Source organism: Bison bison, unplaced genomic scaffold (genome assembly GCF_000754665.1).
Source record: "Bison bison bison isolate TAMUID 2011002044 unplaced genomic scaffold, Bison_UMD1.0 scf7180017864516, whole genome shotgun sequence".
Classification (NCBI taxonomy): domain Eukaryota; kingdom Metazoa; phylum Chordata; class Mammalia; order Artiodactyla; family Bovidae; genus Bison; species Bison bison.
In genome coordinates this window covers 9,045,153-9,062,190 of record NW_011495069.1, presented here as the reverse complement: position 1 = coordinate 9,062,190, position 17,038 = coordinate 9,045,153, and the positions used below count along the sequence as shown (strand labels likewise).

At 44.1% G+C, this 17,038-nt stretch overlaps 1 protein-coding gene across 1 annotated transcript in view; it reads right to left on the bottom strand.

Moving 5' to 3' along the window:
- The window catches only part of ARID1A (AT rich interactive domain 1A (SWI-like)), a 54,859-nt gene extending 40,009 nt beyond the window's left edge, over window positions 1–14,850 (bottom strand). Inside the window, exons 1-3 of the mRNA XM_010830108.1 lie at window positions 3,807–14,850; window positions 1,837–2,289; window positions 531–647 (exon numbers count right to left, since the gene is read on the bottom strand). Of these exons, the coding sequence (XP_010828410.1) occupies window positions 531–647; window positions 1,837–2,289; window positions 3,807–4,007 (771 nt within the window). The 5' untranslated portion in view covers window positions 4,008–14,850. The remainder of the gene's footprint in view (window positions 1–530; window positions 648–1,836; window positions 2,290–3,806) is intronic.
- Between the last annotated feature and the right edge of the window lie 2,188 nt (window positions 14,851–17,038).

Sequence of the window (17,038 nt, the reverse complement as noted above, 5' to 3'; positions counted from 1 at the left end):
CTATTCACATAAAACAACTAGAAAATCTGCTTTTACTCCTCCATGCTCAAACGTGACAATCCATGCTGAACGCACTCCAGATTCTACCTCCTAGCTAAAAGTTAAGACAAATACCTAAAAATTTAGCTTTCAAAAGTAAGATATAGAAAAAAGCAAAAAACACTGAACTTTTTCTCAGCTTTGATGGAAAGCAGACAGTGCTTCTATCATTTCCATCTTCTCTGTCCCTCAGTTGCGTCTATGCCTAAGAGCCCAAGATTTAAAACAAACAACAACAAAAAAAAACTCATTTAAACAATGTTTAGATCTCTGAACAGAGATCACAAATATATTCTTCCCTGGGCAGGCAACCAAAAAGGACATTCTATAAAGTCAGTCCACAAATGCCTATTCAGAATTCTGAGCTTGAATTTAAGGAATAGTTCATCATTCATTTAGCTCAATACTACCAAAACATCCAATCAGAAACTGGTCTTCCTTGCTTTTCTCTCTGCCCCCATCAGCTTTTAGAGGGTGGCAGAAATACTCACAGGCAAGCTTGAAGGTCTTGACTGAAGACTCAGGTTCATATCTTCTTGCCCTCCCTTACTGGAGGTCATTGAGGGGGCTGAGGATGCCTGAGACCCAAATGAATCTTGAGATAACTCCTAAAACAAGAGAAACAAAAGCTGTGAGAGCCTGGTTATTGATAAACCAGGCCAGCGTGCTTCATGGTGAAAAGGGCTATGGGACTCTATCACACAGGGGGAAACTGCGTTTGAGAGACTGACCACTCGCACACAATACTATTCAAAGGCAGAAAAATACAAACTGTGGCTCTTAAGAATGTCAACAGTGGACATAAGACTCTCAGATGGCACTGTTGACCATTTATCATCACCAACAGAAGAAAACTGTTCTTTGGAACAAACGTTCAAATCTAGCTAACTACAAATTTTATCTATCAAGGAAAGAGACCAACCGATTTCAAAACACCAACAAAAAACTCATAATAGAACCTCTGTATTAAAATGAGTACTGCTTCCTTTAAAGGCACTGGCCTGGGATGAGACTCCAACAATGCCTCCAATGCACAAAATCTCTAGTGGACTTGTCATCATTCAGGCATTTCTCCTCTTTTTGTTCTTTAGAGAATAAAGCCCAAATTGTTATTTTCAGACTTTATCACCTAACTTGTTCAGAGACATGGCTACAAATGAATTTTAGCTATTTCCCAAAATCCACTCTCAAATAAAAGTATTTGCTACAACTGAGAACGGGCTTCCCTGGTAAAGAATCTGCCTGCAATGTGCCAGGAGACCTAGATTCAATCCCTGGGTTGGGAAGATCTCCTGGAGAAGGGAATGGCTACCCACTCCAGTTTTCTTGCCTGGAGAATTCCATGGACAGAGGAGCCTGGCAGGCTACAGTCCATGGGATAGCAAAGACTTGGACATTACTGAGCTTACCTTCACTTCCACCACTAAGAATATTCTAAAGAATGTTATATCAGCCCTGATAGCAATTTCAAATGAAGGGGTCCAAAATATTTTGAGCAATAGCAGAACAGAATGGCAATTGCATGGAAGTACAGTACAGTCTCCCAAAGTGACTGTTTTAAAAAAGACCAAACTCACTTGGATGCTCAAGTTCTCAATGCTCAGTTTAAAAAAAAAATAAAAACTAGTCCATTATCTTTTTTTCTTGTCTGTCTATGCAACTTTCCACTGCCCTATTAATAAAGAGAGCTACAAATTTTTATGCAGCTAGTTCAGTTAGAGAACCAATTCAGTGGCAAAGTTCTCATGACACCAGCCCCCAAAGTCTGCGGTCACGTGGAGGGAGGGCGCATCTTACCTGCGGTGGAGGGAAGCGCTGCTGGGAGTAGGCAGTTTGCTGTGACTGCTGAGACTGGGGCTGAGGGTACGCAGCCTGCTGGGAAAGCGTCGAGGATGCTGGCTGCTGAGGTTGCTGCTGCTGGTAAGGAGACTGTGCCTGCGGCTGCGAGTAGGGGGGCTGGCTCTGGGGGTGCTGCTGGGTGCCGGACTGCTGGGAGGGGTATGGAGTCGGGGACGGCTGATGGGGAGGCTGGGACGGCTGCTGGGAGTACGGAGGTTGAGAGGACTGGAGCTGCGGTGGCTGAGACTGAGGCTGCTGCTGATACGAAGGTTGGGCATGGGGGGTCTGGGATGGTGGCTGCTGGGAGTAGGGTGGCTGCTGTTGCTGGGGGTGAGGACTTTGCTGGTTGTAATATGGAGTCTGGCCCTGCTGACCATACCCGCTGGGGCCTTGCTGTCCATAAGGAGGAATCTGTAAAAGGAAAGGACACTTTTAGCACTGACACTTCTGAATGAAGAAACGTGAGGTATTCTGTTAGAAGCTATGCCCTGAAAATGGGTACTGAAAGCAGGCAAGCCAAGCCTCACACTTGGAAGGCCCAGGGTTTTTCTACCAACCCTGTTAAACTGAGCCAGGAGGGTCAGCCAAGCTGGGTTACTAGGTTGGTTTGTTTACAGATGGACGACATTCATCCATGGAAAATTTACACTGTTTAATAAAAATTTGGGCAACTTACAAGAGTTCAAGAACAGCTGTCTTCACCAATGAGACTACTCTTTTTTATCATGGCCTAGACTTTTTATAAGCGCTAGGAATCTATATCCTAGCCACAATGAAAAGTCACTGGCTCAGTCAACTGAAAACCTAGGGTTTCGTAGTCTAGATGGTATGCCAATGACTAAACTACTCTGGTTCTCTTTTTCACTTTGTCTTTATTCATAAAGTATCTGAGAGCCTACTTGTTTACTTGTACCAGGCACTATTCTAGGCACAAGGGATACATTTGGCCAACTAGGAAAGAAAAAAGACCAATAAAATTCACCCCAAATATCCTCTATTTTCTCAGTGCGGGTTGGGGAGGAAAGGCAATTATATTTAAGGGCATACTTTGCATCACAGTCTTAGAAGTAAAGTTAGGTTCAATATTCTATTCCTCACACCATTTTCAATATGAGTATCACGCATATATAAATGATAGAAAATGCTATCAAAACAAACAAAAAAGAGTGGCGATAAAAAGATGATGGTGCGGATGCTCAGACAAAAGGAGACGAGTAAAATCTTAGCGTCTGTAATGGCACCATTGGCACCTTTACTGTTCAATCTTCCCTTTGCCCGCTACTCCCAGTCCCTTCTACGTATTCACTGTAAACCAGACAGCTATATATGTTGAAGGCCTTGAGAAATACAAAAGGCCTCTTCTCTCCTCGGGCTTCCCTGATGGCTCAGATGGTAAAGAATCTGCCTGCAATGCCGGAGACCTGAGCTCCCTGGGTCAGGAAGAGCCCCTGGAGAGGAAACAGCAACCCACTCTGTATTCTCGCGTGGAGAATTCCATGGACAGGGGAGCCTGGTGGGCCACAGTCCATGGGGCTGCAAAGAGTTGGACACAACTGAGCAACTAACACTTCCCTCCCCAGGACACATGGTATGAGTGGTTTTCCTTGGTAGCAGTGGATTGGTGTTCAGCTACTGCCTTTTTCTTTCTTTAAACCTCCTTCAGAGATAACCACTCAGTGGATACAAGCAGGCCAGCCAGGTCAAAGAAGACAGTTATGTATAGCCAGTGGCCAGGGAGCAGTTTTCCTTCAAGTATACATGCTATGATGACCGCAACCTTGGCCTTGTACGTAAGCACACTGAAATTGAGTCGGCTGGCCTATGCTCCTTTCAAGGGGTTTAGAAGCCAAAGACACCTTCTGATCCTACAGCTCAAGACCAGATCTTGGACAACAAGAAGGATTAAGGTCATTGGAGTCACCATCTACCTGCTGTGCATAAGAGAGGCCGCCCATGGTACTCTGCGCTCGGCCCTGCATGGTCATCGGGTACCGCTGTGGGGTCTGGGACCCATATGGCTGCCCTGGGTACCCATGTCCTTGCTGCGGTCCTGATGGAGGTCCCTGTTGTTGCGAGTATGGGTTAGTCCCGCCATATGGCTGAGGTCTCATCTTGCCCATCTGATCCATTGGACTGGATGGCTACAAAATAAAGAGCATTTCATTAACCTGAAGCTTTGATGGCCTCTTGCCAGTATGAACACAACCTAGGCATACAAGTCTGTGTGCCACAGAGGAAAACAGTTACTATGAAAAAGTAATGGTATATACCCAGTAACCCTTGGACAAGTCATTTAACCTTCTTCAGAACTGGATTTTGTCATATGTAAAAGAGAAACACCATCAGTTTATGAAAGCATCTTATAAGCTATATTCTACTTTATAACTGTGGTACTACTTGAGACCCAAGGAACAGGCCAGGTGTGGAGCAATGAACACACGGACTCTATGGTACAGAAAACAAGAACATGGGCCCTGTAGTTGGGAGGGGTTGGTGTCACTATACTCTCCCATGATCTTGTTCAGTAATACCAAAACTGATGCTTCAACAACTGTGGTTGGGAATTTAAATATACAAGCATCTAGATATTTTTATTCTTTAAATAGTGAAATCTTATTTCCTTGCATATCAGTAGCCCATTTGTACTATGGCACAAGCACTTAAATTTATGCTTTCTTCCAAATGGGTAACACAGCTAAGTTACCGTTGTTGAGGGAATTGTGACCATGAATTTACTTAAGAGCCTTGTACAACTCAACTGAAAAGTTCACCTCCTTGAGAGTGGCAAGGTGGGTAGAACTTACGTCTCCTTAAAGAGCAAGACACAGAGGTACCGATAACGAGAGTCCAATTCATAGGTATTTGGCTACAGACATAACTTTCAGCTCTTTACGGTACAATATGATCAATCAACTCATTCATTTTCTGACCTAACTTTTATCTTACTGGAGCTGCATAGAACAGAGCCCCGGCACATTTTCCCCTCCCCAAGACACTCACCCATATCTACTGGTGGTGAGAAAGTGAGGAGGGAGTGTCTCCAAGCACTTAACTAGGTACACCCTGGCTGCAGAGCAGGCCTGGACGTGACATAAAACTTGAAAGCTGAATCTTAAATTGGGGGTGGGGAGCAGATATTAATACCATGACCTGAATATCAGTAACTTCAAATTAAGGAATTCAGAGGCTCTCAAACTTTAGAATACTTCAGAATGACCTGGAGGACTGGTTAAAACGCACGCTGCTGGAACCTACTCCCTGAGTCTGATTTGGAGTTTGGGGCTGGGCCTAGGATATGCATTTATGAGAGCGCTCAGGTGACGCTGATGTTGCTGGTCCAGGGACTACCACACTTTAGAACTACTGACCGAGATTACACCAAGGGTCCCTTCTGGTTCTATTACTCTCTAATTCATATATTACTTTAGCCTTAAAAACAAAAACAAAAACCCTCCAAAATAAGGGGAGGGGGGCACTCAAGTAATTGGTTCTCTGTACATATCCCTTTTTTTTTTTGGTGGCATACTACATCTAAGTGTTTTATGTTAGAGGAAGTTGAGCTGTCTTGAAGAAAATGGCTAAGATTAAAAAGCCACAGAGACTATTCCTCTAAATATCAACAGAAAAAGTGGAAGCAAAGCTCTCTCAAATCTCAGCCTTAAAGGTAACACGGATCATGAGAATACTCTCCAAGTTTCTAAACTATTATAAGAATCATAGTAAACCATGCCCCAAATCACTATTACATTATCAGTATTATTAAAGTGCTCTTTCCAACAACCATAACTGAACAATTTTGCCCAGTCCAGCCTTGGTATCAGAAGCTCCAACAACATTTCCGATCATAATTTTGGAGCTCCATGCATTCTTTTGGGAAGTTCAAATTCAACAACTGCACCAGTGAGTAATAAATATCATGTGATCTTCCCCAGACACACCTGGCAATGGAGCCAAAATATCACCGTTCTCTCTTACAAGGAGCTCAGGGGCTTAATAGCCACAACACGCTGCAGATGACAAGGAGATTCTCATTTATCCTAGACTGCAGCTGCTTTCCATGCGGCCCCCAGGTGAAGAGACTACGTGTGCTGAACAGAGACCAGCCCACTCTGGGCATCCCTGTCAGTCTAGGTCTCCCCAGCACACAAGGGGCAGTCACTACCATGGTTACTACGGAGCTTCTAGAGCAGCAGCTATTAACCAGGGCTACAGATTGGAGTTTTCTGGGAAGCTTCACAAATGCCTGGGCCTCTCCCTAAAGATTTCAACTTAGTGGGTCCAGAAAGCCTTGGGCTCCCTCCCCTCAAACCCCAAGATCCCTGGATGATTCCAGTGTGTGCACACTGGACTGCACACGCACGCTGAGATGCACAGCTCGAGTGACCTTAGTCTTAGTTCCTTAGCCAGGGATTGGACCCAGGCCACAGCAGTGAAAGTGCCAAGTCCTCATCACTGGACCGCCAGGAAATTCCCCAGTTCTAATGTATATTACTAGCTGAGAACCACTGATCTAGAGAAGCATGCCCAATAAAATTTTCTGTGTTATATAACTATTAAGTACTTCAAATATGCCTAGAGTGACTGAGGAACTGAATTATTTTTATTTACTTTTAATTAAATTCAAATAACCACATGTAGCTGGTGGCTATCATATCGGACTGCACAGTTCTAGAACAACACTCACAAATCATTTGCACCTCTCCCTGCTCAACAACAGCTCCAATCTTCCTACCTACTACATCATGTACAGTATCAAACGGAAAGAGCAAAGAACATAGTAAATCGATAGACTTGCGTTCAAATCCTAACTCTATCACTGTCTGACCCTGAATACATCAGTTCTTTATCTAAAATGCACATAACACACTTCACACAGTGCCTGGTACTTAAAACACCTGATGAATAGTAGCTATTATCAGTAATGATAAATAGTGCTTCTGCCTGGCTCTAAAGTCCGCCACAGTGTGCTCCACTTCTTTGCATTTTTCAGGCTCCTCATGCCAAACTTTCCACTGTTCAGCTCCACGAAACTGTTCCCTGCCCCGCCCTCCTGCCCACAATGGCTTCCACCAGCAGAAACTCAACCCTTAAACATGAAGCCACTTCCCAATTCTTCAGCACATCCTGCTCTTTCACATTTCTAAAGGTTCTGCTGTAAAATCAGTCAGAAGCACAGGCTGCAGCACTTAGTTGTCCAGCTAACCGGCGGCACCTCTCAAGACTAAGTTCTTGGAAGTCAGAGACCGGGTATTTTATCTTCAAAGTCCCCCCAAGACCCCATCTGCAGAACTAGGGTTCAGGAACTTCAATGTGCCAGGCTGTCTTTAGGAAGTGGTAGGGGATACCATGGGTGGAACGCCTAGATTTAACCATCGAGTCAAAGGGCCAGGGGCACTGCTAAACCCTAAACCAGGTTACAACTCTGAGGGCAGAAGAAAATGGGGATGGCACTGAAAAAGCAGGGGGGGGGAGAACAAGCAGTCAAAGAGAATGAGCACATTTCTGAGGACAATCTTGGGTGCCACCCTATAACCAGAGAGGCCATCAAACTACACAGGCGTCCACAAACAAAAAGGCTAAAGGCAACTTACTTTTTCCTCTCTCTCTCACATCAGCGGGACTGCACTCCCAATTAAGGACAGCTACTAATGTAGGGGCTAGTTAATAAAGGGTTCAAGGATTCTTCCATTAAGAAATTTCTTGCAGACTAAAAATAAATGCAAGTTAAAGAAATTCTTACTCTTAAAAAAAAATGAAATGAAGACATTTCCCTTTCCTGGACATGAGATTTCTGACCCCCTCCATTCAACAGAATATGCAGCTTAGCAAACTAAAATGTATTCAGTTCAATCAGATTACTCTGGTCTCATGTGAAAGTTAAATATCTGCTCACATGAGGAGGGGAGGTGGGCAGAGACTGAACTCACACCTCTGACATTTAAAACCATTGTTAAAGATTTGTGACTTGCAGTTATAGATGAAATGTCATCTTCCAATCTTTTGTAACAGAGAAGGGGGCCTTAAATCTTCACTAATCAGTTTTATTGGAAAGTAGCAATTGCAGACCAGAAAAAATCCCTACTACATGCAAGACAGAAAAACCAGTATCAGCAGTCTGCAGGCACCCAGGAAGAGGCAGAGGATGGGAAATACCAAAGAGCCAGAGGTTCCACTCTGGGAGAGACGGAGAGGAAATCCTTTCAATGGGAAACCACGGGGGTAGATTACTGTGATTACACTTCAAAAGCAAAGGCTCTGCCACAAAGACACATAATTGAGAGGAAAATACTGCCCCCTTGATCAGGGAAGTCGGGGCCCCCTGCTATATACTCTCCTGCATTCATAAAAATAAAAATAAAACAGAGGAAAAGAGCCATAAGAAAACCCCCATCTCCATTCACCATTTATCTCTTTCCAGATCACTGGACGTGTTACAAACTGCCTGCCAAATGAAGTGCATCAAAAGATGCTGTTTAGGGGCATCAAAAGGAAAGGCATGCCTGGCAGGCTAGACCCTTTGAATATATTCAGAACAAACCACTTACAGACTCACCACTTGCATAGAGTCCCCCTGCTCTAAGCAAATGGAATTAAAAGCCCCACCAGATCAGAGGGCTAACGGAATCCCTTACAACTTCTTACTGCACCAAGGGAAGCCATAACAACCTAAGGGGTTGCTGAGATATAACACACTTGACTTCCAAATTCTCTTGTGATCACGACTGATTCAGAAGGGAGTAGAGAGGGCATGACCAAGGACCCAACTACCAAGCGATATACAATTCATCAAAACACACCGTACCACATGGCAGGGGCAAAAGGAAAGAGAAATTTCTTAATTTTCTTGAAATAAAAGCTCCACTCAGAAAAGCTCCAGGTTTCAGTCCCAATCCGAAGATGCAGAAAGGAAGTGACCAGGCAGCAAACCAAAGGAGCCAGATTTAGTACCCAAGGACCAGCAAGAACGTGATCAGAGAGGGATGGGCCGGGGGCTGCCACAAAATGCGTCCATCAGCAGGCAGAAGTCTTGACTGCCACTCGACCTGTCACCCTAAATGCCAACTAGTTGGGGCCGGCAGAAACCTAGAATATCATTTCTTACTCCTTGTGCTTTCAAATTTATTCCTGGCCAGATCTGTTGTATGACTTTTAATAATAACAATAAAAAAAAGCATCCCTGGCTCTTTAACCGAAAGAACCCCCTAATTGATTCCCACAGTAATTAACCTGCATTTTACCTCAGAGAGCGGTAGTTAAGGAAGTCGGCACTGCTATTTATAACTCATCTCAAATTGAGGGCAGACTGCCTAAAATCTAACACATCCCAGCTGTACTCCTGTTTGAACTGGGGCCAAGGGAATTTTTTAAAGCAATCTTGGCACCGAATGAATGACACCAACAGTACGAGAGCGCGAGCGGTTGTGTTGTGGTGACGTAGCACTGGAGGTGGAATGGGAGGGGGCCAGTGTACTGTGATCCCTCTCGTGCACGCCTGCTGCTTGCTGAGTCCCAGTACAGTAAGCTGGGAACCGCCCACTGAGAGCCAAACACAGGAAAAGGCTTTTCCTGTGGAACGCCTTGAAGTGAGAAACACATGGCTAATCTGCATAAACGCGAAGCCATACCGCCCCTGCCAGGAAGGTTAGTGCTCGTAATCTCTGGCCATGAAGCTGGCTGCCTGGGAGGACTTGGACTGGCGCCTGATAACCCAGAAAGAGCCGAGAGAACAGATGGGTAAGGACCCCGGCAGAAAACAGCCCCAGGTCACGTGACGCGCCACATGGCCCCGCCAGCACAAACTATTGTCTGGCTGCGGAGCTCCCATACAAAGGCACCCGGCCTCAGCTTCCTGTGATTATAGGGACGGGCCGCAGCTGTTGATCCAGTTCCCGGGTGGGACCCTCCCCTACTGAGCAGCATTCCAGGCAGGGACAAGTAGAAAAAGTTAAGGTCTCTCGGCTTCCCCACAAGCTCCACATGGCCCCACTCAGATCTAAGGAAGGACTGAGCAGACTTCCATAAACAGAACCACCCTTTGCACCCCGAGATACACGTGTTGACCAGCATAAATCATTCTCGTTGTGCTCCCCTCCCCAGCCATACAGACATCTGTATCCTCATTCAGTCTTTTCTCACTCCTCCAGCACACTTCAAGGCTTTGAAGACTGGTCTAGGAGCCCAACCCCAATCACGGAGAAACTGCCCAGAAACCTGCTTATTTAGTTCTATCCCAGATCCTGCCTCCAACAATGAGATTCCTTCCTTTTCGTTTTGTCTTGCAGTTAAGCAGTCATTTCCCCACCGATAATGTGACCCAGGGCAGTAAGAGATTCTTTACTTCCTATCTGGTCTCACCAGCAGCATTCACTGATGATTTCCTGAATCTAAATTGATAATAAAAATCTCTCATCAAATCTACCCATACCTAACCCAGGAAATCAACCCACTTAGCCTATATGTCTTATCATTCATAACCTGAGAATCACACCCCATTTTTCTACTTCACAAGAGAGTGAAAATTCTTTCAGTTTAGTTCTAGTTCATTCAAGTTCTCAACAAACTGGTCATACGCCTGTGGTGTGAGAGGAATTACCAACCACTAGTTTACAACTACCACTCCAAAGAGACAGTTTAAAAAAAAAAATTCTTTCAAAGTTCTGTACATGTTCACAATATAAATAAAAAATCCAAAGTCAATGAAAAGTTCTACCTACCCCCATTCTGTTTACCGGAAGTGATTCCTGAAGATGAGGGCACATTCCTCTTTGCAGCCTTAAGTAAGAGCGCATTTGAAAGACATCACCTGAAGCATCAACCTCAAGGAACCCCTAGGAGGGGCTGCAACCAGAGGACAGACTCAGAGACCTTCCAACCCACACTGTCTCGAAAGTGACACGAGGCTTGGCTTGTCCAGGCTCAGAGGTATTTAGGCTGTTGTGCTCCATCCTTCCAAACCAGAAGATCAGGGGATTAAAAGAAACAACCTCACTCAAGGCAGAAAAGAGAGACCAGAGCGGGAAAGTCATTGAATCTTCAGATCATGAGAGCCAACTGTAATAACCACCTCACAGCTGTCCATCCAAAAGAGGCATATGACAGAAAAACCACAACCAGGTGGCTGATAAATCTTTATTTCTTCGTTGGTTCCTGAAAGGGTCTTCAAATAAAGCAGCTAGAGCATCAAAGTAATAAATTCCCCAACAAATGATAAAGTTCTTCTCATTCAGAGCACTTTCATTAGCCACCTTTCACAGAGAAAGTAAAGTGGTCTTCCAAAAATGATCACTTTTTTGAAACACCAAACTTAGCAAACCAAATTCTCCCAATTTCCAATGAATTACAAAAACCTCTAAGACACACACACACCCTCTTGAGAAAGGTACTATTAAAACAGGGATAAAATATATAAACCAGTGAGGCCCCAAGACAAGACTTCCCTGAGGCTCAGTGGTAAAGAACCCACCTCCAATGCAAGAGACACAGGAGTTACGCGTCTGACCCCTGGGTTGGGTTGGCAAGGTCCCCGGGAGGAATAGCAACCCCTCCAGTGTCGTCGCCTGGAAAATCCCACGGAGAGAACAGCCTGGTGGGCTACAATCCATAGAGTCACAAAGAGTCAGACACGACTGAGCATGTAGGCACACAAGGCCCCAAGACAGTAACTAAACAAGAATGAAATGCCATTTGATAAAATTAAACATCCCCTTCTTTACAACTTTTTAATCTGAAGAGTGAGGCAGCAGTACAACGTGGTGAGAAGAGTACACCAGACTGAGAGAACGACTGGGTTTCCACCCCAGCTCTCTGACCAGCTGGGAGAGAGGGGCAGGTGCTAGCCAGGTCGCACCTTAACCTCCCCAGCTGCATACTAGAATCCTGCCCTCCAGATTCTGAATCAGCAGCTCTGGGATGGGGCCAGGAATCTCTTCAGGCGATTCTCAGGTCCAGTCTGGAAGCATTTGGGCTCCATGGCCTCCTTCCAAATTGCCTCCATCTCCAGCGCAGAGCACCTCGAGAACTCAGATGCACGTTCGGTTTTCCTTAGCCAAACAATGGTCTGAAGAGGGCAGTGCCCGGCCAATCGAGCAAAACCAGGAATGGAACTCAGATTCCCAAGTAAGCAGCACTCTCAAAGCTAAGATTTCCCCAAATTGTTAATACTCAATCCCTGACTGTCTTGTCCACCTAAGCACCTATTACTAACAATTACTACAAGCTTTACTTATTTATCTTGTTCACTGTCTATACCCTAGAGTAGAACATAAGCTCTGGGAAGGAACATAAGACACCTGTATGTAAAACACACTTACCCACTTTAAGAGGAAAAGAAAGGAGACTGTGAAAGAGAAAGTGGGATTCTGTAGGTCTGGCAATTCCTACCAGCATTCATGTTGAGAGGAAATGCTTTGGCTAAACATTAGGTCAATCCTAAGAGCTCTGCCTCCAACGTCTCTGTCCTTCAGTTTCTATATCAACAGAATAGAGATGACAGTAATAGCACCCTCAGGGTTGAATGAAATAAGTTATTAAAACAAAACAACACAAGACACTGTTCTTTAAACCAGCTGGACATGCTCCAGCCTCAGAGTCTTTGTACTCACTCATCTCTCCACTTGGAATACTCTTTCTCCTTCCAGGTATTAGCACAGCTCTCTCACGTAAAATATCACTTCAAACTGACCTCCCTGGTGCACCTATTTAAAATTTCAATCCAGCACACTTCTCGCAGCTGACCCCTGATTAACTTTGCTTCTAAGCACATATCACTAAGCATACTATATGCTAAAGTTTACTTATTTATCTTGTTTAATGTCTATACCCTAGACTAGAATATATAAGCTACAAGGCTAGAATATAAAGCATGTATCTGTGTTTAAATGATAGCTGTATCCTCCAAAACTTAACTTTAGCTATTATCATCTACACAAATCCCAAATTTCTAGCAATAAAGCTTAGAAACCAGAATAGTTAAGGTCCAGTCCCACACACTCAAGACCAGAAACCCAAAGTGGTCAACTAGAAGTTAACAAATTACTTCCTTCTCTACACCCTCAACAGGAGAAAAAGCAGAATGGAGCTGAAAGTGGTTTCAAAATACCTACTTAAAAAACAAAAGCACACAAGCCAGACACCAAAAGCGTTGACCAGTCCAATTCTCAAGCTCCACCTACTTTCAGTGTGTTCTTCCAAAGGAATTTCTCAATAGCTCCTTCCAAGAATCCTGACAGTAAAGTCCAACAGTTTTCAACCAGGACAACACGAGCCCCTGAGCAGCGTTTGGAAACAAATGTATGAAAGTGCCTCTTTGGTTATCACAGCAGTTCTGTGGCATTACTGGCGTTTGTTACCTGGGGAGCAGGATGCCAACTGTCCTGCAATGCACTGCCACACAAAGAAGAGCCTCAGAAACAATGGACTCCGGCCCATTACAAGCCGAACCTGAGACGGAGAATTTCCTGTAACGCTTGACTCGGGAGCAATGGAGGGAAAGGGAATCAGAACTGACTGGTACTCATCCCAAGTACAAAGTCACCCACTAGCCAAGATAATCATAAATTAAATATTTACTTTATGAAATAGTTGGAAGATAATTTATTGAAGGTGGTACTTTCCCAGTGTGTTAATCACAATTATACAGTTATTTGTGGTTATTTATATATATACATCTTTCCCTACTAGAAAGTACTCCATGGCATTAGAATCCTGGTGCCTGATGCACTGTAGAAGCTCATTAAATATTTGCTGCATTACTGTAAGCAAGTGCTGAATGGCAGGTAGATACAGGTTTTTCAAAAAAAGTTTTGCCACAAGACTTCTTATACTGGCAAGTCCCAACTATTGTATGCTTTAAATGAGACAATTTCAGTAACAGGACTGGACAATTAAATCAGCTAAAAAAAAAGTTCTTATCCTGAAAATTCTTGAGAAATGAAGCATGATCAAAGCCTAAGAAATCTTGATGATATACAAGGAAGACAGAGTGGTATACTGTATCCCCAGTACATGCTTAATAATTAAAAACTTAATGTACAGATTTTGCTACCCACACTAAGTGTTATGAGTTGACATCAGAAAAAATATATTTCCTCCTGCAAGCCATCATTTGGTACTTCTACTCAGGAAAGGACCTTAGTGTAGATGGACCACAAGCCCAAACAAGAGGGGCAGTTTTTTAAGACATTTTCTTCCCTACCTATTTGTCATTCATCATGAATTGATACGGTACACTTAAGGGATACCTGGAGAGACAAGGGTCACATAACCTTACAAACGGAGCTTTACCCAGGAGAGTACCTATCAACTTTTCAGTAAGGACAACACTTCTAAATCACACCTAGTTCTTTTGACCTGGTTTCTAAAATACTACTCTTTCTTCCATGTATTAAATTGCTCTGCGGGTAACTGCTCAGAAACAAAGAAAAAAAGGCAAAAACTGTTCTTAACCAAAAAACATTAAGGCCTTCTTGCCTTCTCTTTTAAAAAGCTCTCTTGCCCCCTCCCTACCCTCTATTCCTTTTATCTCCAAAGTTGGACTGATCTGGCATGGGTTATATAAAAAGATCCTAAACTTCTCTGAGTACACAGTTCTACATTCTGCCAGTTTTTTCTTCTTTACTAAAAAAGATATCTGTGATACATCACTTAGCTGTAGGAACATGACTTACACGCAGCAGGGGATTCTGTATGTCATCATGCTTTGACTGTCATCAATCCAACCAAGTACTATGTTTTTGATAAAGATACTGAGAAAAGGCAGCCATATCACTATTTCATTAATTCCTAGGGCTGCCTTGGACCACTCTTCAAAAATGCCAGCCTTTCCCTTGGTCCCCCTACGTCCACTGGGACTACAACAGGTACAATAAAATAAATTAAAGACTGGCTGAGGGAACAGCCAACCTTACTAAGATTATGCTGTTGTTCAGTCACCCAGTCGTGTCTGACTCTTTGCGACCCCATGGACTGCAGCACGCCAGGCCTCCCTGTCCCTCACCATCTCCCGAAGTTTGCCCAAGTTCATGTCCATTACATCGGTGATGCCATCCAGCCATTTCATTCCCTGCTGCTGCTGCTGCTGCTAAGTCGCTTCAGTCGTGTCCGACTCTGTGCGACCCCATAGACGGCAGCCCACCAGGCTCCCCCGTCCCTGGGATTCTCCAGGCAAGAACGCTGGAGTGGGTTGCCATTTCCTTCTCCAATGCATGAAAAGTGGAAAGTGAAAGTAGGAAGTCACTTGGTCATGTCCGACTCTCACCGACCCCTTGGACTGCAGCCCACGAGGCTCCCCCGTCCCTGGGATTCTCCAGGCAAGAATACTCTGAGATGCTTCCAAATCAGGCTTTTTAAAGGTCATTAGTTCCCCAAATGAAAAACCAGAGTCCTTCCTATAGATTCTCCAATTCTCTCTTCAGAGCTCCCAAAGTACCTGGGTACCAACCTCCTCTATACCACTGTCCACACAAATGTGTAAAGAGCCTAGCTTCATCATTTATACCAGAAATACATGAGAACAGACCAAAGATACCAGCTGTCTTTCTTGCTATCTCTGGCCAGTATAATCAAATTGGGATGGCTACTTGGCATGCTAAGCTATGGAAATCTAGCTAATATTTATCCATACCCCCACCCCCAAGTCTGTTTTGGCTCACAGACTCTTTTGAGACTGTCTTATTCAAGGCACACAGAATTTCCCTTTGGTAAATATGTCTGGGTGGGTGAACACAGCTATCTCAATCTCATTTTATTTTAACCCAAAATACCATAATGAGACCACATATTGGTCACTTGAGGTTTTATGTAGGGGTTTTAAAGAAGCCAATTCAAAGCTGCACTGGGAAAGCAGAAGATCGAAATCACAGACTAGAAAGAAAAACAAGAATGTTACAAATCTGTCCTAGACCAACAGAACCCCCAAAACAGACTGAGGGCTGAGAAACAATCCCTAGACCAAAGGAAATAAAGTGGGAAAGGAGAACAGGCAGAGATCACCTAGGGAACTCTGGTTTATTAGTTAATTAGACAAAGGCACGTCCTGCCTCCAGTTAGCCAGGCCATTCCAACAGAGGTGAGCAGACACCAGGAATCTTCACTGAAACGATGTTGACCTGAAAGTGGTACAAATTGCCTCTCCAGTTCTTGTAAGACGTTTTACCAGCTCTGATGTATTAAAGTTACTGATGTCTCCCAATGTGCTCTGCATTCTACTAACAGAGTTAGACACCAAAGGAGAGAATGAAAAAGCAAGAAAGCAAGAACAGAGAGAAAATAAAGCTAAATGGCAGAGGGATGATACAGTGAGTCTAGAACACAGAAACACACACGGAGCACATGACTCCCTGCCAGAGTATTCATCTGTACATACAAATACCAACTCACAGATCAAACTGTCAACATACTGCCTCCTGGAAGCCTCTGCCTTCATCGCAGCCGGGTCACAGCGATCACAGTTTCCCTACTCAGGCAGGAGGGAAAAGTGGTCTGGTACAGGAAACTTATTTTTAATGGGAAGGATTCAGAAACCACATAGGGTTTTCAGAAAGCCCACATGAACTAAACACTGGTTCTCCACTTGGTCTTTCCATTATTAATGTTTATTATCTGACCATTTCTGTGCCAAGCACAATCCTTAAGACATACAACGAGGGACAGGTTGTGGCTCAAATGTCCATTACTCAAAGAGACCTCATCCACTTGGTAACTTGTCAGGAGTCTTCTTAGAGGGTTTATTTACTAGGACTTGACAACAAGTTACACAAGGAAAGGAAAAACAACAAAACTCAAGATGGCCACTGGGACAAGGGGCCGGAATGAGAGATAGAGGGAAGTTATTAAGAATGATCTACTCAGGGACCACCAGATTCTCAGATCGGCTGGCCATCAACAAGCTGAAAGGTTATCGTAGCATTTAATTAAGGCTCCCATACTAGCCTCTGAGCAGCGTTTTCAAGAATCAGTTTTCTTAACTGGTCATACTTGGAGACCACCATAGGTCACCATCCTAAAATGAGCTTTTCCACCTTCATCAACCAACCAGACCACAGGTTCAGATTATCCTCATGCTATGCCACCAAAGAGCTAGAAGAGAAAGAAATGGAAGGCAGGGAGTCCCTAGGTCCTATAAACAGAGTGTGTCCTTACTGCATAGTAGAAAATATACTAT